At 50.1% G+C, this 20,715-nt stretch overlaps 1 protein-coding gene across 1 annotated transcript in view; it reads right to left on the bottom strand.

The window, feature by feature from the left end:
* dnah2 (dynein, axonemal, heavy chain 2) overlaps nucleotides 1-20,715 on the bottom strand; it is a 232,295-nt gene that overhangs the window by 199,590 nt on the left and 11,990 nt on the right. Inside the window, exons 3-7 of the mRNA XM_078200892.1 lie at nucleotides 20,288-20,458; nucleotides 9,366-9,594; nucleotides 8,399-8,509; nucleotides 6,100-6,338; nucleotides 2,267-2,458 (exon numbers count right to left, since the gene is read on the bottom strand). Of these exons, the coding sequence (XP_078057018.1) occupies nucleotides 2,267-2,458; nucleotides 6,100-6,338; nucleotides 8,399-8,509; nucleotides 9,366-9,594; nucleotides 20,288-20,458 (942 nt within the window). The remainder of the gene's footprint in view (nucleotides 1-2,266; nucleotides 2,459-6,099; nucleotides 6,339-8,398; nucleotides 8,510-9,365; nucleotides 9,595-20,287; nucleotides 20,459-20,715) is intronic.

Here is a 20,715-nt window from a genome sequence, read left to right as displayed (position 1 = left end):
TGGTGAATTTCTGTTCCTCTGGGCTATGTTTTGTCCTTTGTCCAGTTAACTCCTGGCTTGTACCATCATTCCTAATGTTATGTAATCACTCCTGCCTTACACCCGATCACACCTTCCTTTTCACTCTCCACTGCCACCCTTCCCCCAGCCATCCCTGACACTGGACTTGCTCCAAGCCTCTTAGACCTCCAACCACTTCCACTTCTGGCGACAGGTAATCCACAGAAACCTTGCTCTGTTAACTCTCTCCCTCTCTCTGCGCGAATGCTGCCAGAACTGTGGAGCACATCATCTTCCGATTAGACACTTTACAGCCTTCCGGACTGAACACTGAGCTCGACAACTTCAGAGCATGAACTCTCTCCTCCATCTTAACTCCGTCATACAATCCCTGAAGGAGGCCATTCGGAGACCATTCGACCCATCGAGTCTGCACTGACCACAATCCCACCCAGTCCCTATCTCTATAACCCCGCACATTTACCCTAGCTCGTCCCCCTGACACTAAGGGGCAATCTAGCATGGCCAATCCATCTAACCTACACATCTTTGGACACTAAGGGGCAATCTAGCATGGCCAATCCATCTAACCTACACATCTTTGGACACTAAGGGGCAATTTAGCATGGCCAACCCTAACCTGCACATCTTTGGACACTAAGGGGCAATTTAGCATGGCCAATCCATCTAACCTACATATCTTTGGACACTAAGGGGCAATTTAGCATGGCCAATCCATCTAACCTACACATCTTTGGACACTAAGGGGCAATTTAGCATGGCCAATCCATCTAACCTACACACCTTTGGACACTAAGGGACAATTTAGCATGGCTAATCCACCTAACCTACACATCTTTGGACACTAAGGGACAATTTAGCATGGCCAACCCTAACCTACACATCTTTGGACTCTGGGAGGAAACGGAGTACCCGGAGAAAACCCACGCAAAACGTCTCCATTTATTTTATTTCATTTCTTCTTTTCATCGTCCATTTTTATTAATTTATATTATTGCTCCACTTCATCTTGTTTCAGCCCTCCTGCTCCCACCCCACTGGGGCCACCTGCCGCATCCCTACACTCTGCACCTTCGTTCTGCCATCAACACATTCCGATCTCTTCATGGATGCTCTCAGCACCATTCCTCGTCTCTATCTTCACCATTTACATTCCCCTTGTCTTTCTGTCCATGCCGTTACTGTCGATTACAGCCGCCGCCCACCCTCACAGTATAAATCCTGCCCCATTTTCCTGGTCTTTGCCTCTGACGAAGGGTCATCCAGACTCGAAACGTTGCCTCTATTCTCTCTCCACAGAGGCTGTCAGACCTGCTGAGATTTTCCAGCATTTTTTGATTTTTTTTCAGATTCCAGGATCCGCTGTATTTTGCACCGTTTACGAGCTAACCACCCCCCACACACCCAGGCCGCCCCCCCCCCCCCCCCACCCCCCCCCCCCCCCCCCCTCCACCCCCACCCACCCCAATCGGGGCCCCAGGGGGAGGGTTAGAGGCATCGACCTATCTTTACAGCACTGAGCCCTTGCAGTCCACACGCAGGTGGGTGTTCAAGTGGCCCATTCAAACCCCAGCTCTGTATCTCCTTTCAGCTGAGTGCCCCAGGCTCACCTCAGTAGCATGGGCCAGCAGCCGAGGTTAAAATAGACAGGGGTGATCGGTGAGGTGAGCCGCTGTTCTAAAAGCTTTGGGATTTCAGGAAGAAGGTTAGAATAAGGGACGCAAAGATCTTTGGGAATGAGTTCAATGATGGGAATAAATTAGGCTTGGGGGAATTTTTGAACAGTAAAGGAATTAAGGGTTATGGTGAGCGGGCGGGTAAGTGGAGCTGAGTCCATAAAAAGATCAGCCATGATCTTATTGAATGGCGGAGCTGGCTCGAGGGGCCAGATGGCCTACTCCCGCTCCTAGTTCTTATGAATGCAGCAGGAAGTTTATTTGGAAGACAGGGAAGAGGAGGCCATTTGACTCCTCGAGCCTGCTCTGCCATCCATTTAGAGCAAGGCTGATCGGTATCTCAACTCCATTTACTTACCTGACTTCCACAGGCCTTAATCCCCATCTAAATCCGTCAATCTCGGTTTGGAGATTTCCCCGATTTTCTGCTCAAACCTCTGAGTTTGGGCTTCAGCCTATGAGCCTTCTGACTCGAGAGGCGAGAGTGAGCCCCCCGCCCGCCTCCCCCCCCCCCCTCCCCCCCCCCCTCCCCCCCCACCCCGCCCTCTCTCTGCTCTGATTTCACTCACCTTGCGGAAAAGCGCGGTGATGCGGTCCCTGGTGTTATAGAACCTGGAGTTGACCCAGATGATGCGGATGAGGCTGAGGATGTGAGGCAGCTTGGCTGGTATATCCTTCACTTTCATCTTTGTCAGTTCCGCACAGGGGCTGGTGAGGATGGTGAGGAAGCTGAGGTTCGACTGGGCCTGGGAACGTCCGTCCTGAACGCAAAGTGTAAAGAGATTCGACAAACACAAAGGGAATGACGGGAGGAAACGCCCGGACTCAAAGGGAACTGACACGATCCTGCCCAAGATGGCACACGGAGGGGAGATTGAACCCAGAGTAGGAGTAGCAAGAAGGAGTAGGCGAGGAAGGTGAGAGGGTTTTACGGAGGTGGGCAATGATGGAAGGGACGGGGAGGGGGCCTTGACAAGAGGATTGAGCAATGTGGGGGCGGGACGACTGACAGTTTTCAGCCACCCTTTCAGTAAAAGTTATATCTTAATGTGCCGCACAGCGAGTTTAAGCTTTAAATGGTCTTGTTATTTTTATAATTGCGTATTTGAAGATTTGCATCAGGACTCCATTACTGTCTCATCAATCTGATACTATCTAATGAAACGAGTATTGTGATGATGTGATTGTCACGGCGCTTTGCCCAGCCGGGGAATTAAAAAAGAAACAGCGGGTGTACTTGCTCAACTTGTCAGACACGCTGACAAACTTCCCAATACATTTACCAGGGATCTCGCAAACTTCAGCTTTCTCCAGGAGAGCTTTGTAGATTTCCCAGACGCGCCCCCCGCCGCCCCCCCCCCCCCCCCCCCCCCCCCCCACCCCCCTTTGCATGAAGAAGTGCTTCCCCTGGACAAGCGGGCACTGATCTTTCCTCCTCGTCATTGTTTCCTTCGTCACTCGTCTGCTCCCACCTGTAAATCGCTCTGAAGCCGGAACAGGAAAAGCTGGGAACAGGGCTGCAGGACGCTGCGTGGACGCTGTGCGGAGGGCTGCGCGGAAGCTGCGCGGAGGGCTGCGCGGAAGCTGCGCGGAGGGCTGCGTGGAGGGCTGTAGCGAGGCCACAAAAGGTTGTTGTTGCAGCAAGAGGTGAGAATTTCAGTTTAATTTTTGGTGGGGTTGCGGGGCAGGGGGGGTGATGCTAAGTGGCAGTGCAGAGAATCAGTTGAAACATCAGAATTAGGAGCAGAAGTCGGCAAATTCTGCCCTTTGGGCCTGCTCCGCCATTCAATCAGAACCTGGCTGATCTCTCCCTGGTCTCAGATCCACCTCCCCACCTGTTCCCCAGATCCCTTTAACCCGTTTCCTATCAGAAATATATCCATCTCCTTCTTGAACCCATTCAATGATTCAGACTCCACCGCGCGATGGGGCAGCGAGTTCCACAAATCCACCCCCCTCTGTGAGAAGTAGTTCCTCCTCATCTCAGTTTTAAATCTACCGCCTCTCAACCTATACCTGTGACCCATAAGGGGAAACATTTGGTCTACAGAGAAGAGAAGATTTACAAGAGAGAAGATTTACAAGGATGTTGCCTGGATTGGTTGGCATGCCTTATGAGGATAGGTTGAGGGAGCTCGGTCTTTTCTCCCTGGAGAGACAAAGGATGAGAGGTGACCTGATCGAGGTATACAAGATGTTGAGAGGCATAGATCGGGTGGATTCTCGGAGGCTTTTTCCCAGGGCTGAAATGTCTGCTACGAGAGGACACAGGTTTAAGGTGCTGGGGGGTAGGTACAGAGGAAATGTCAGGGGTAAGTTTTTCACTCAGAGGGTGGTGGGTGAGTGGAATCGGCTGCCGTCAGTGGTGGTGGAGGCAAACTCGATAGGGTCTTTTAAGAGACTTCTGGATGAGTACATGGAACTTAATAGGATTGAGGGTTCTAGGTAAGCCTATATATAAGCCTAGGTAGGTAGGGACATGACCGGCGCAACTTGTGGGCCGAAGGGCCTGTTTGTGCTGTAGTTTTTCTATGTTCTATGTTCTACATTTACTCTATCAATCCCTTTTAGAATATTATATAAATCGATCAGATTCCCCTGTTGAGTTGGATGAGGACAGATGGGACGGGGGATGGGATATGTCGGATCTGAACAGCAATGGGGGGCAGGGGTTGGGAGGATTTGGGGGTTTCTGTAGGGTTAAGCCTGCGGGCAGCAGGTGACAAAGGATGAGATTTCCAGCAGGGTTGGGGCAATCCAGGGAAGGGAAGGAGTGATAATTCAGAGGGGGAATTAGGCACTGCAGGTGGACTAGACTGGGAGCTGGAGGCTTAGCGGAGGGCCAGACACGACACTGCCTTTGTTTAAAGTTTATTTATTACTGTCACAAGTAAGGCTTACATTAACACTGCAATGAAGTTACTGTGAAAATCCCCCAGTCCCACACTCCGGTGCCTGTTCGGGTTACACTGAGGGAGAAATTAGCACCTAACCAGCACGTCTTTCGGACTGTGGGAGGAAACCGAAGCACTCGGAGGAAACCCACGCAGACACGGGGAGAACATGCAGACTCCACACAGACAGTGACCCAAGCCGGGAACCAAACCCGGGTCCCTGGCGCCATGAGGCAGCAGCGCTGACCATCGTGCCACCTTGCGATTGGGCACTGTCAGGTCCAGTTTGAGTAATTGGTTGGCAAGAAGCGTGGGATCAGCGGTTAATGTACCCAGAAGATGGTGTTTTGTAATTCTGATGAGTGGGATTTTCCAATTCCGCTAGAGGTGGGCATCGTCACGGGCGGGACAGGAAACCTGGGAGAGTGGTCAAAAGTTGGATGTGATGGTGGATGTAGGAGAATAGACTCTCCGACAGAGCATCTTAGCCACCTCCCCTGTAACCTCACTCATTTACCCCACTAATCCCCCTAACCAGCACGTCTTTGGACTGCAGGAGGAAACCGGAGCACCCGGAGGAAACCCACGCCGACACGGGGAGAACGTGCAGACTCCGCACAGACAGTGACCCGAGGCCGGGAATCGAACCCGGTTCCTGGAGCTGTGAGGTAGCAGTGCTAAACCCACCGTGCCGCCATTGTTGAGCTGGAACATCAGTAGGAACACAGTATTCAGTCGCAGTATCCCAGGGTCAGAACGGGGGGAGAAAATGGATCGGAATCTCATCCTCCTCATCACAAGAACACCACTCTGCATTATTAGCTTGAGACCTTGGGGGCAGAGAGGTACCCTGGGCAGGGAAGTACCCTGGGCAGGGAGGTGCCCTGGGCAGGGAAGTACCCTGGGCAGGGAGGTACCCTGGGCAGGGAAGTACCCTGGGCAGGGAAGTACCCTGGGCAGGGAGGTACCCTGGGCAGGGAGGTACCCTGGGCAGGGAGGTCCCCTGGGCACCGAGGTCCCCTGGGAACCGAGGTCCCCTGGGAACCGAGGTCCCCTGGGAACCGAGGTCCCCTGGGCACGGAGGTACCCAGGGCAGGGTGGTACCCTGGGCACCGAGGTCCCCTGGGCACCGAGGTCCCCTGGGCACCGAGGTCCCCAGGGCAGGGAGGTACCCTGGGCAGAGGGGTACCCTGGGCAGGGGGGTACCCTGGGCAGGGGGGTACCCTGGGCAGAGGGGTACCCTGGGCAGGGGGGTACCCTGGGCAGGGGGGTACCCTGGGCAGGGGGGTACCCTGGGCAGGGGGGTACCCTGGGCAGGGAGGTCTCTGGGGGACAGCAGGTGGAAGGGGTAGAGAGGTATCAGCAGGCACAATGCTAACACTGCCCTGGCAGAGTTCAGCGTCGCACACAGATTGGCAATCAGAGCACCGAGCGCGACAGAATGATTATGCACTGAAGGATCGGTGAGCAATCAGACTGTCCTTATACAAGGCCGAGCTGGGACATACCTGGATGAGCTTGGCTAGTTTGAGGAAGGGAGCAATGTAAGAGGATTTGGAAAGCTCAAGGATAGACTGGATATGTTTGACACCAGCTTTATCCAGCTGGAAACCGATCCCCGACAGATCATCACAGCGGTTACGCCAGAATTCCACCTCATCGAGTGGCCCCGCAATCTCGCCCGTCTCCACAGCCTCCTGGGCACTCAGCACATCCTTAATCTGACGAGTCCAGTGAACAACTGCAGCTGCAATGAAACGCACAGATTAACACCGAGACCCTGCTCAGCACATTCACTTCCAACTCACATTGCCCCTCCTTAACTAATCTGCTCCCATGTATCTTCAGAACAGGACAGGCCATTCAGCCCCTCTCGAGCCTGTTACACAGGAACAGGAGGAGGCCATTCAGCCCCTCTCTCTCTCTCGAGCCTGTTACACAGGAACAGGAGGAGGCCATTCAGCCCCTCTCTCTCTCTCGAGCCTGTTACACAGGAACAGGAGGTGGCTATTCATCCCTCATTTTGAGCCTGTTACACAGGAACAGGAATAGGCCATTCAACCCCTCAATGCTGTTACACAGGAACAGAAGGAGGCTATTCAGCCCCTCTCAAGCTTGTTACAGAGGAATAGGAGGAGGCCATTCAGCCCCTCTCAAGCCTGTTACAGAGGAACTGGAGGAGGCCATTCAGCCCCTCAATGCTGTTACACAGGAACCATTGAATTATGTTTCAATAATTTGAAGACAAACTGCGGGTGTTACAACCAGCAATGAGAGGAATGTCCAAATAACAGGGTTTTTTTAAGGATGTTTTGAGTTGGATGATAGAAGCTGTGTAGGACTGTATTAATGAATCATGACTCAAAACCATCTGCATTCACCTGAACAGATACAAGGAGGGTAACGTCTCACTGAAAGATCGATAGCTCTGACAGTGCAGCACTCCCACTGTACTCCACCAGAGTAGCTGCCTGGATTATGTGTGGTTGAGGTGAATAGAATCATAGAATCACTACAGTGCACAATGAAGTGATTCAGTCCATTGAGCCTGGACTGACAACAACCCCACCCAGGCCCTATATATCCCCAGAATTTCTCTGACACTAAGGGGCAGTTTAGCACGGCCAATCCCCCTAACCCGCACATCTTTGGACACTAAGGGGCAATTTAGCATGGCCAATCCACCTAACCTGCACATCTTTGGACACTAAGGGACACTTTAGCATGGCCAATCCACCTAACCCGCACATCGTTCGGAGTGTAGGAGGAAACTAGAGCACCCGGAGGAAACCCACGCAGACACGGGGAGAACGTCCAGACTCCGCACAGACAGTGACCCGAGGCCGGGAATCGAACCCGGGTCCCTGGCGCTGTGAGGCAGCAGTGCTAACCCACTGTGCCTCCGTGCCACCTTCGATGCATTTCCAGGTTAAGCTTGGGGAAGCAGGATAGTGAGGGGGGGAGGGGGGAAATGGATTGGGGTTTGCTGATCAGCTGAGTGGAGCAGATACAGAGCAGTGAGGCTAAGTAGCTTGTTGCTGTGCATCATCCAATCTGATGTGTAATCTGGAGCCTCCCATGGTGAGTGGGTGATTTTTGAAATTAATTCCTCACGTTGTGATTCCCCCTGCAAATCACTTACTCTTGAACTCAGGCTCTTTTCCAATACCAATTTAAAATAATAATTTTCAAATGTTTCCTTGAATTGGAATAACCTGTCGATTCAGTATTCCAGAGGGAGTGGGGATGACGGGGTGGTTCTGCTTGCCTGGAACAAGCACTCCTGGATTAACACTTGCTCTGTGTAACTAAACTTTATTTATTCATCACAAGTAAGGCTTACATTAACACCACAATGAAGTTACTGTGAAAATCCCCCGAGTCACCACACTCCGGCGCCTGTTTGGTTAACACTGAGGGAGAATTTAGCACGGCCAATGCACCCTAACCAGCACGTCTTTCAGACTGTGGGAGGAAACTGGAGCACCGGGAGGAAACCCACGCAGACACGGGGAGAACATGCAGACTCCACACATTCGGGGGGATTGAACCTGTGCTGGTTAGAGGCTAAATTCTCCCTCAGTGTTACCCGAACAGGCGCCGGAGTGTGGCGACTAGGGGATTTTCACAGTAACTTCATTGCAGTGTTAATGTAAGCCGGCTCGTGACACTGATAAAACTTTACTTTGACTGATGGTGGCATTAAGGACCTTTTCACGACAGTGCGCAGTGTGAGGTGATGCATTTTGGGGAGGGGGAGGGTATTGGCGAGCGTCTAATGGTTACGGTGCTGTAAACTCTACTCACTTTCCAGTCTCTGTACGAGCTCCTTGTCCATTGCTGCCCGCTCAGGTGTCAGATTCAAGCTTTCAACTGGGATGTAGAGGACAGTGTGGCCGTCCAGCTTGTAGCGAGCATCTGCGGAAAAACGCCAGGGGAAGAGCAAAGCTGGGTCAATCTTTAACAGAGCGCCCAGAATGGTAAAGTGGGCAGTGTGACAGCAGACCAATGTGTGACAGAGGGTCCCAGCTCCAATCCAATCCACACTGTTCACTGGTCACACCCAGCCAGGGGTCTAGGTGGCCCAACAGCACTCAGTGCCCACCCTCCCAGCCCAACTAACCTTCCGACACTGCAGCACTCCCTCAGTACTGACCCTCTGACAGTGCGGCACTCCCTCAGTACTGACCCTCTGACAGTGCGGCACTCCCTCAGCACTGACCCTCTGACAGTGCGGCACTCCCTCAGCACTGACCCTCTGACAGTGCGGCACTCCCTCAGCACCGACCCTCTGACAGTGCGGCACTCCCTCAGCACTGACCCTCTGACAGTGCGGCACTCCCTCAGCACTGACCCTCTGACAGTGCGGCACTCCCTCAGTACTGACCCTCTGACAGTGCGACACTCCCTCAGCACTGACCCTCTGACAGTGCAGCACTCCCTCAGCACTGACCCTCTGACAGTGCGGCATTCCCTCAGCACTGACCCTCTGACAGTGCGGCACTCCCTCAGCACTGACCCTCTGACAGTGCTGCACTCCCTCAGCACTGACCCTCTGACAGTGTGGCACTCCCTCAGCACTGACCCTCTGACAGTGCGGCACTCCCTCAGTACTGATGATGGGAGAATCAACTTGACTCAGCTCTCTGGAGCAGGGGCTCAAACCCATGACCTCTGGAGTCAGCTGGAGTGAGAGAGTTACCTGCTAATTGCAGACTGACACCGTGAGGGAAACCAGGCTGGCCAGCGCTCTGTATCCGGGAAAGCAGCTTACCTGTGAGGCTGGCCAGGAACTTGTGCAGGTGTCCGGAAAAGTTGTTCTTCAGGCTCTCGGGCCACTTGCGGTTCTCCATGAACTGTGGGGCGTAGATGCCCAGCATGTGCCTCAGCAAGCTCTCCAGGTGCCCTCCCCGGATCGTGCCAAACTGGACCACGTGCACAAAGTTCTCTGAGTTAATTTCGGCTTTCTCCTTGCGGATGAAGTACATGAGATAATCTGTGAACTGCACAGAAAGAGGGGAACAAGATTCAGCTGGATATGGGGCTGGTGGTGGGCAAGGACTGGAGAGGAGAGGGGATAAACTCATTCAATCACAGCCCTGCGTGAAGTAACTGGGGTGGAGTTCAATGTGGAGGATTGTTTATTATTATCATATTTATTTTTTATTTATTAGTGTCACAAGTGGGCTTACATTAACACTGCAATGAAAATCCCCCAGTCGCCACACTCCGGCGCCTGTTCAGGTAACACTGAGGGAGAATTTAGCATGGCCAATGCACCTGAACCAGCATGTCTTTCGGCCCATCAAGTCTGCGCCAACCACTATCCCACCTGGACCCTACACCCTATAACTCCATGTATTTACCCTTGCTCATCCCCCTAACACTAAGGGGCAATTTAGCTTGGCCAATCCACCTAACCTGCACATCTTTGGACACTAAGGGGCAATTTAGCATGGCCAATCCACCTTACCTACACATCTTTGGACACTAAGGGGCAATTTAGCATGGCCAATCCACCTTACCTACACATCTTTGGACACTAAGGGGCAATTTAGCATGGCCAATCCACCTTACCTACACATCTTTGGACACTAAGGGGCAATTTAGCATGGCCAATCCACCTTACCTACACAGCTTTGGACACTAAGGGACAATTTAGCACGGCCAATCCATCTAATTCGCACATCTTTGGACTGTGGGAGGAAACCAGAGCACCCGGAGGAAACCCATGCAGACACAAGGAGAATGTGCAAACTCCACACAGACAGTGACCCGAGGCAGGAATTGAACCTGGGTCCCTAGCGCTGTGAGGCAGCAGCGCTAACCCGCTGTGCCACCCACAGAGTGTGAGCTCGCTCACTTTGGACCGAGAGAAAAGTTGGGAGCATAAAATGTGAGAGGATAGCAAGCAAGGAGATGGGGAGGAATTTAGGGACCACAATACAAAGCCAGTAACAGAATTAAATAGGTTGATACAATGCACCACTCCTTCCTCTCAGCCTTTCCTCATGTCTTCCCTCCCATCTACTTTGCACACGGGTTGTCATTTATTTTCCACTTTATATTGTGCTGAGGAGATTTACCGGGATGTCGCCTGGGCTGGAGAGTTTAGTTATGAAGCGAGATTGGATCGAGTGGGGTTGTTTTCCTTGGAGCAGAGGGGACTGAGCGGGGACGCGATTACATAGAAACACGAGAATTAGGAGCAGAAATGGGAAATTCAGCCCTTCGAGCCTGCTCCGCCATGCAATCAGACCCTGGCTGATCTGTCCCTGGTCCCAAATCCACCTCCCCACCTGTTCCCCATATCCCTCCCATCCCTTTTTTGTTTATCAGAAATATATCCATCTCCTTGTTGAAATTATTCAATGATTCAGACTCCACCGCGCTCTGGGGCAGCGAGTTCCACAAATTCACCTTCCCCTGCGAGGAGTAGTTCCTCCTCATCTCAGTTTTAAATCTACCGCCTCTCAACTGATACCCTGTGACAGGGTAGACCATTTAGGACGGAGGTGAGGAGACATTTCTTCACCCAGAGAGTGGTGAGCCTGTGGAATTCATTACCACAGGAAGTCGTTGATGCCAAAACATTGAATAGTTACCAGAATGATAAGGAAATTGCGGCCAAACCATGGCTTATAAGGGAAATTAGAGGTAGTATCAGATTCAAGTAAGAAGCATACAAATTGGCAAGATCTACCTGATCTAACCAGGCTGATTCCGGGGATGGTGGGACTGATGTATGAGGAGAGATTGACTAGGTTAGGATTGTTTTCTCTGGAGTTCAGACGAATGAGGGGGGAATCTCATAGAGATTTATAAAATTCTAACAGGACTAGACAGGGTAGATGCAGGGAGGATGTTCCCGATGGTGGGGGGAGTCCAGAACCAGGGCTCACAGTCTGAGGATTCAGGGTTATGGGGCGAAAGCAGGATGAGGCTATTGAGTTGGACGATCAGCCATGATGGTGATGAATGGCGGGGCAAGCTGGAAGGGCCAAATGGCCTCCTCCTGCTCCTATCCTCTATGTTTCTATTTGCCTTCTTTACTGCCTGCTGTACCTGCGCGCTTACTTTCAGCGACTGACGCATGAGGACTCCAAGGTCTCGCTGAGATCCACCTCTCTCAATTTACACCCATTCAAACAATAATCTGTCTTCCTATTATTGCTACCAAAGTGGATAACCTCACATTTATCCACATTATGCTGTATCTGCCATGCAGATACCCACACACTCAGCCTGTCCAAATCACGCTGAAGCATCTCTGCATCCTCCTCACAGCTCACCCTCCCACCCAACTTTGTATCATCTGCACATTTGGAGATAATACATTCAGTTCCCTCTTCCAAATCATTAATATATACTGTGAACAGTTGGGGTCCCAGCACAGATCCCTGAGGAACCCCACTAGTCACTGACTGCCAATCAGAAAAAGACCCATTTGTGCCAACTCTTTGCTTCCTATCTGCTAACCAGCTTTCTATCCGTCTCAAGACATTCCCTGTAATCCCATGTGCTTTAACTTTACATAGTAGCCTGTTATATGAGACCTTGTCGAAAGCCTTCTGAAAGTCTAAATAAACCACATCCATTGGTTCTCCTCAGTCAACTCCACTAGTTACATCCTCAAAGAATTCCAATAGATTCGTCAAGCATGATTTCCCTTTTGTAAATCCGTGCTGACTTTGTCTGATTATATCACTGCCTTCCAAATGCCGAGTTATAAAATCCTTGATAATGGACTCCAGCAACTTCCCCAGTACCGACGTTAGGCTCACTGGTCTATAGTTGCCTGTTTTCTCTCTACCTCCCTTTCTGAATAGCGGGCTTACATTAGCCACCCTCCAATCTGTAGGAACTATTCCAGAGTCCAAGGAATTTTGGAAAATAACCACCAATGGATCTACTATTTCCAGGGCCACTTCCTTCAGTCCTCTGGGATGAAGATTATCAGGACCTGGAGATTTATCCACCTTCAATCCCATCAATTTCCCCAAAACCATTTCTCTCCTAATGCTGATTTCCTTCAGCTCCTCACTAAAACATGTTTCTCTCAGCACTTCTGGGACATTATTCATATCTTCCTTTGTGAAGACTGAAGCAAAGGACAGATTTAATTCCTCGGCCATTTCTCTATTCCCCGTTATGAATTCTCCCGTTTCTGACTGTAAGGGACCTACATTCATTTTTGTCAATCTTTTTCTCTTTAAATATCTATAGAAACTTTTACAGTCAGGTTTTATCTTCCCCGCTAGCTTACTTTCATACTCTATTTTTCCCTTCATAATCAATCCTTGGTCCTCCTTTGCTGAATTTTAAACTGATCCCAATCTTCAGGCCTGTTGCTTTTTTCTTGCCAATTTGTAGGCTTCTTCCTTGAATCTGATACTATCTCTAATTTCCCTTGTAAACCATGGTTTGGCTACAATTCCCTTCCCACACTTGCACCAAACAGGAATAAACAACTTCTGGAGTTCACCTATTCATTCTTTAAATGCCTGCCATCGCCTGTCCACTGTCTTTCCTTTCAGTAATGTTTCCCAGTCCATCATGGCCAATTCATGCTTCATACCATCACAGTTACCTTTATTGAGATTCAGGACCCTGGTCTCAGAATCAACTACATCATTATCCACCTTGACAAAGAATTCTACCGTATTATGGTCACTCGTCCCCAAGGGTTCTCTCACAACCAATCCTCTCTCATTGCACAACACCCAGCCCAAGGTGGCCTGCTCCCTTTATGGTTCCTCAACCAAATCATCTGTGCTAATATCATTCCTTAATATCATATCAATATCATCTTTATTCAACAATGCAACTCCATCAACTTTTCCTTTCCATCTGTCCTTCCTAAACACTGAATAGCCTCAGTGTTTAGTTCCCATCCTTGGTCACCTTGGAGCCACGTCTCCGTAATGCCGAGTATATCGCACCCTTTACCTCTATCTGTGCAACTAATTCATCCATTTTGTTTCAAATGCTCCGAGCATTCAGGTACAAAACCTTAAGGTGGGCACTTTTAACATTTCTTTTCCCTTTCCTACTATGTTTTACTCGGTCCTTATCTGACTCTGGCCCTTGATTTCTCTGCCTATCACTTTCCTTATTCTCCTTATTGTCTTTTCTCTTGCTCTTGATTCCCCCTGCTCTAAATCCTTGCAAAGGTTCCCATCCCACTGCCACATTAGTTTAAACCCGCCCCAACCACTCGAGCAAATACTCCCCCTGCCACCCCCTTCCCCCCCTCCCCCAACCAATTCTGGTCAAAATGGCAAGCAGAACAAGCTGGAGGGTTTGAATGCCTGTTCTGCTGAATGGAGTCTGCTGAATTGACCGACACTGGAACGTACCCAAGGTGCAGGAAGATCGATGGGTGACTGCCAGATTGGGTAGGTAGTCAGTGCAGGGGTCCCCTATGGCTTTCCCCCGATCTAACAAGGATGCTGTTTTGGTTACTGATGAAGGGGGAAGTTCCATCAGGGGATAGCAACAGCGGTGGCCAGAACGAAGGCACCACGGGTAGCCCTGCAGCACAGATGAGGGGAGTACAAACTGTAGCAAAGCAATAGTGGGAGGTGATTCAATAGTCAGGGGCACAGATTGGCACTTCTGTGGCCGCGAAAGGGACTCCAGTATGGTAGTTTGCCTCCCTGGTGCCAGGGTCCTGGATGTCTCTGAGCGGGTGCAAAGAATCCTAAAACGGAAGGGAAATCAGACAGATGTCATTGTTCACATTGGCACGAATGACATAGGTAGAAAGAGTAGCGAGGTCCTGCAACGGCAATTTAGGGAGTTAGGGAGAAGATTGAAAAGCAGGACCTCTAGAGTAGTAATCTCAGGATTACTCCCCGTACCAAGTGCGAGTGAGGCTAGGAACAGGGAGATAGTGCAGCTGAACACGTGGCTAAAGAACTGACGCAGAAGAGAGGGTTTCAGTTTTCTGGATCATTGGGATGTCTTCCAGGGAAGGTGGGACCTGTACAAGAAGGACAGGTTACTCCTGAACTGGAGGGGCACCAATATCCTGGCCGGGAGGTTTGCTAGTGTGGTTCGGGTGGGTTTAAACAAATGTGGTGGGGTTGGGGTGGGGCGGGGGTGGGGGGGTTGGAAATCAGAACAGTAGGTCAGCAAGTGTAGAGACTGGGGATGAACATGGAAGAGCAGGCTGGGGGAGATCAAACTCAGTGGGTCTGGAGTGTATCTGCTCCAATGCAAGGAGTATAACAGGTAAGACAGATGAACTCAGAGCCTTGATTCTTGCGTGGAACTTGGATGTGGTTGCGATAACTGAGACTTGGTTAAAAGAGGGACAGGACTGTCAGCTAAATATTCCGGGATATAAATGTTTTAGGTGAGACAGAGGGGAAGGTAAAAGAGGTGGGGGAAGTTGCAATACTGGTTAGGGAACATGCTACAGCTGTACAGAGGGAGGACATCTTGGAAGAATCACATAATGAGACACTGTGTGTAGAACTCAGAAACAGGAAGGGGGCAGTCACTATGATGGGGGTGTACTACAGGCCTCCCAACAGCCCATGGGAAGTTGAGGAACGGATATGTAAGCAGATTCTGGACAGAAATAATAGGGTTGTTGTAGTGAGAGACTTTAATTTTCTTCATATTGACTGGAAATCCCTTCGGGCTAGGGGTCCGGATGGTGAGGAATTTGTTAAATGTGTCCGGGAAGGCTTTTTGGAACAATATGTGGATAGACTGACGAGAGAGGGGGCTATACTGGACCCGGTACTAGGGAATCAGCCCGGCCAGGTCATCAAAGTTGCAGTGGGGGAACATGTGGCGAACAGCGACCACAGTTCCGTAAGCTTTTGGATACTCATGGAAAAGGATGAGTGTTAAGGTGCTAAAATGGAGGAAGGCTAACTACAACCAGATTAGGCAGGATTTAGATAAAAGCAAATTACTGCGGATGCTGGAATCTGAAACCAACAGAGAAAATGCTGGAAAATCTCAGCAGGTCTGGCAGCATCTGTAAGGAGAGAAAAGGGCTGACGTTTTGAGTCTTTGACAAACGGTCGTCTGGACTCGAAACATCAGCTCTTTTCTCTCCTTACGGATGCTGCCAGACCCGCTGAGATTTTCCAGTGTTTTCTCTTTAGGCAGGAATTGAAGGCTGTTGTTTGGCAGAGGCTGTTTGAGGGTAAATCCACATCTGGCATGTGGGAGTCTTTTAAGCAGCAGTGGATTGGAGTGCAGGACAGGCATGTGCCTGTGAAGGACAGGAAAGGCAGGATTCAGGAACCGTGGATGACCAGGGAAATTGCGAGTCTGGTCAAAAAGAAAAAGGATGCACACATGAGGTCCAGGCAACTAAAGACAGATGAAGCATTTGAAGAATACAGGGAAAGTAGAGAAGAACTCAAACAGGGAGTTAGGACGGCAAAAAGGGGTCACAAAATGTCCTTGGCAGACAGGATTAAGGAGAATCCCAAGGCATTTTATACAGATATTAGGAACAAGAGGATAGCTAGAGAAAGAGTTGGTCCACTTCAGGACAAAGGAGGGAAATTATGCGTAGAACCGGGAAGTGGGAGCGATCCTTAATGAATACTTTGCATCGGTATTCACAAAGGAGAGGAACACATTGAATGATGGTGTCTCGAAGGGATGTGTAAACCCTTTAGAACATGTCATCATTACGAGGGAGGAAGTGTTAGGTGAATTAAAAAGCATTAAGGTAGACAAATCCCCAGGGCTGGATGGCATTTATCCCAGATTCCTGAGGGAGACAAGAGAGGAAATTGCTGGGCCTCTAACAGAAATCTTTGATTCTTCGTTGGCCACTGGTGAGGTCCCAGAGGATTGGAGGATAGCCAATGTTGTCCCATTATTTAAAGAAGGGTAGCAAGGATAACCCGGGTAATTATAGGCCAGTGAGCTTGACGTCAGTGATAGGGAAACTGTTGGAGAAGATTCTTAGGAATAGGATAGATACACATTTGAAACTGAATGGTCTTGTTAGCGACAGACAGCATGGTTTTGTATGAGGGAGGACATATCTCACTAATTTAATTGAGTTTTGAAGAGGTGACAAAAGTGATTGACGAGGGAAGGGTTGTGGATGTTGTCTACATGGACTTTAGTAAAGCATTCGACAAGATCCCTCATGGCAGGCTGGTACAAAAGATTAAATTTCACGGGATCAGGGGTAAACTAGCTAGATGGATTCAGAACTGGCTTGGCCATAGAACAGTAAGAAGTCTCAGAACACCAGGTTAAAGTCCCACAGGTTTATTTGGTAGCACAATCAACTAGCTTTCAGAGCGCTGCCCTTCATCAGGTAAGTGGGATTTCAATTCACAAACAGGGCATATAAAGACACAAACTCAATTTACAAAATAATGGTTGGAATGCAAGTCTTTACAGGTAATCAAGTCTTAAAGGTACAGACAGTGCGAGTGGAGAGACGGTTAAGCACAGGTTAAAGAGATGTGCATTGTCTCCAGCCAGGACAGTTAGTGAGATTTTGCAAGCCCAGGCAAGTCGTGGGGATTACAGATAGTGTGACATGAACCCAAAATCCCGGTTGAGGCCGTCCTCATGTGTGCGGAACTTGGCTATCAGTCTCTGCTCAGCGACTCTGCATTGTCGTGTGTTGTGAAGGCCGCCTTGGAGAACGCTTACCCGAAGATCAGAGGCTGAATGCCCGTGACCGCTGAAGTGCTCCCCCACAGGAAGAGAACAGTCTTGCCTGGTGATTGTCGAGCGGTGTTCATTCATCCGTTGTCGTAGCATCTGCATGGTTTCCCCAATGTACTATGCCTCGGGACATCCTTTCCTGCAGCGTATCAGGGAGACAACGTTGGCCGAGTTGCAAGAGTATGTACCGTGTACCTGGTGGATGGTGTTCTCACGTGAGATGATGGCATCCGTATCGATGATCCGGCACATCTTGCAGAGGTTGCTGTGGCAGGGTTGTGTGGTGTTGTGGTCACTGTTCTCCTGAAGGCTGGGTAGTTTGCTGCGGACAATGGTCTGTTTGAGGTTGTGCGGTTGTTTGAAGGCAAGAAGTGGGGGTGTGGGGATGGCCTTGGCGAGATGTTCGTCTTCATCGATGACATGTTGAAGGCTCTGGAGAAGATGTCATAGCTTCTCCGCTCTGGGGAAGTACTGGGCGACGAAGGGTACTCTGTCCACCGTGTCCCGTGTTTGTTTTCTGAGGAGGTTGGTGCGGTTTTTCGCTGTGACGCGTTGGAACTGTCGATCGATGAGTCGAGCGCCATATCCTGTTCTTATGAGGGCATCTTTCAGCGTCTGGAGGTGTCTGTTGCGATCCTCCTCATCTGAGCAGATCCTGTGTATTTGGAGGGCTTGTCCGTAGGGGATGGCTTCTTTAACGTGTTTCGGGTGGAAGCTGGAGAAGTGGAGCATCATGAGGTTATCCGTGGGCTTGCGGTACAGTGAGGTGCTGAGGTGACCGTCCTTGATGGAGATGCGTGTGTCCAAGAATGCAACCGATTCCGGAGAGTAGTCCATGGTGAGTCTGATGGTGGGTTGGAACTTGTTGATGTCATCATATAGTTGTTTCAGTGATTGTTCACCATGAGTCCAAAGGAAGAAAATGTCATCGATGTATCTCGTGTATAGCATCGGTTGAAGGTCCTGTGCGGTGAAGAAGTCTTGTTCGAACCTGTGCATGAAGATGTTGGCATATTGAGGTGCGAATTTGGTCCCCATGGCTGTTCCGTGTGTCTGGATGAAGAACTGGTTGTTGAAGGTGAAGACGTTGTGGTTCAGGATGAAGTGAATGAGTTGTAAAATTGCATCTGGAGATTGGCAGTTGTCGACATTGAGTACTGAGGCAGTTGCAGCAATGCCATCGTCATGGGGGATGCCGGTGTAGAGTGCCGAGACATCCATTGTGACGAGGAGTGCTCCGGGTTCAACTGCTCCATGTGCGTTGAGTTTCCGTAGTATCACGACAAAAGCTGGGGGTTCTTTGTACAATGGGTTTCAGGATGCCCTCAACGTAGCCGGAGAGGTTCTCGCACAGGGTCCCATTGCCCGACACGATGGGACGGCCGGGTGTGTTGGCCTTGTGAGGCATGGTACATTGGGGAGACCATGCAGACGCTACGACAACGGATGAATGAACACCGCTCGACAATCACCAGGCGGGAGTGTTCTCTTCCTGTGGGGGAGCACTTCAGCAGTCACGAGCATTCAACCTCTGATCTTCAGGTAAGCGTTCTCCAAGGCGGCCTTCACGACACACGACAATGCAGAATCGCTGAGCAGAAACTGATAGCCAAGTTCCGCACACATGAGGACAGCCTCATCCGGGATCTTGGGTTCATGTCACTCTCTCTGTCACCCCCACGACTTGCCGAGGCTTGCAAAATCTCACTAACAGTCCTGGCTGGAGACAATTCACATCTCTTTAACCTGTGCTTAACCCTCTCTCCACTCACATTGTCTGTACCTTTAAGACTTGATTACCTGTAAAAACACGCATTCCAACCATTATTTTGTAAATTGAGTTTGTGTCTTTACATGCCCTGTTTGTGAACAGAATTCCCACTCACCTGATGAAGGAGCAGCGCTCTGAAAGCTTGTGGCTTGTGCTACCAAATAAACCTGTTGGACTTTAACCTGGTGTTGTGAGACTTCTTACTGTGCCCACCCCAGTCCAACATCAACATCTCCACATCTTGGCGATAGAAGACAGAGGGTAGTGCTGGAAGGGTGTTTTTCTGAATGGAGGTCTGTAACTAATGGTGTTCCACAGGGATCAGTGCTGGGACCTTTGCTGTTTGTTATACTTGAAAGAAAACGTAGCTGGTCTGATTAGCAAGTTTGCAGATAGTGATGAAGATTGTCAGAGAATACAGCAGGATAGAGATAGGCTGGAAAATTGGGCAGAGAAATGGCAGATGGAATTTAATCTGGACAAATGCGACGTGATGCATTTTGGTCGATCCAATTCAGGTGGGAGCTATAAAATAAATGGCAGAACCATCAGGAGTATAGACACACACAGATCTGGGAGCACAGGTCCACACATCCTTAAAAGTGGCAGCACAGGTGGAAAAGGTGGTGAAGAAAACATGTGGCATGCTTGCCTTCATCGGCCGGGGCATCGAGTATAAAAGTTGACAAATTATGTTCCAGTTGTACAAAACGTTGGTTAGGCCACATTTGGAATACTGTGTCCAATTCTGGTCGCCACACTACCAGATGAACGTGGAGGTTTTGGAGGGAGTGCAGACAAGGTTTACCAGGATGTTGCCTGGTATGGAGGGTATTGGCTATGAGGAGAGATTGAATAAACTGGGATTGTTCTCCCTGGAAAGGCGGAGGCTGAGGGGCGACTCAATAGAAGTTTATAAAATTATGAGGGGTGTGGATAGGGTGAAGAGTTGGAAGCTTTTCCCCAGGGGCAGAAATGACAATTACAGGGGGCACAAGTTCAAGATAAGGGGGGGAAAGGTTCAGTGGAGATGTGCGGGGGGGGGGGTGTTTCACACAGAGGGAGGTGGGGGCCTGGAATGCACTGCCAAGTGAGGTGGTTGAGGCGGTTATGTTAACCACATTTAAGACTTATCTGGATGGACACATGAACAGACGGGGAATAGAGAGATACAGGCGGCTGGTCTCGATAGGACAACGTGATCGGTGCAGGCTTGGAGGGCCGAAGGGCCTGTTCCTGTGCTGTACTGTTCTTTGTACCTGTGACGGTGTACCAAGCAAAACCTGCAGACCAAGGTACTGGTCCATGTGCACAGTCAGAACTCTCTGCGTCTCCTCATGGATAAACTCATCCAGAGTGTCCTCATGTTCCTCTAACCACATCTCAGGCTGGAGGTTCTCCAAAACCACCCGGGTCTTGAAGAGGTAATTCTGAAACAGAAACAGCAGGGATTTCAACACCGGTGCTGAGCAGCAGACCCGGGACGAGGGTCTCACTCCCCCACTCCCAGGAATCTTATCCAGGCCCAACTCCGCCCTATCCCCGTAATCCACTCATTTGCCATGGCTAATCCCCCTAACCATAGAACATAGAACATAGAACATTACAGCGCAGAACAGGCCCTTCGGCCCACGATGTTGCACCGACCAGTTAAAAAAAAACTGTGACCCTCCAACCTAAACCAATT

This window comes from Mustelus asterias, chromosome 31, assembly GCF_964213995.1.
Source record: "Mustelus asterias chromosome 31, sMusAst1.hap1.1, whole genome shotgun sequence".
NCBI classification, from domain to species: domain Eukaryota; kingdom Metazoa; phylum Chordata; class Chondrichthyes; order Carcharhiniformes; family Triakidae; genus Mustelus; species Mustelus asterias.
The sequence above is the reverse complement of the archived record's forward strand: the minus strand, read 5'-3'. Positions and strand labels throughout refer to the sequence as shown.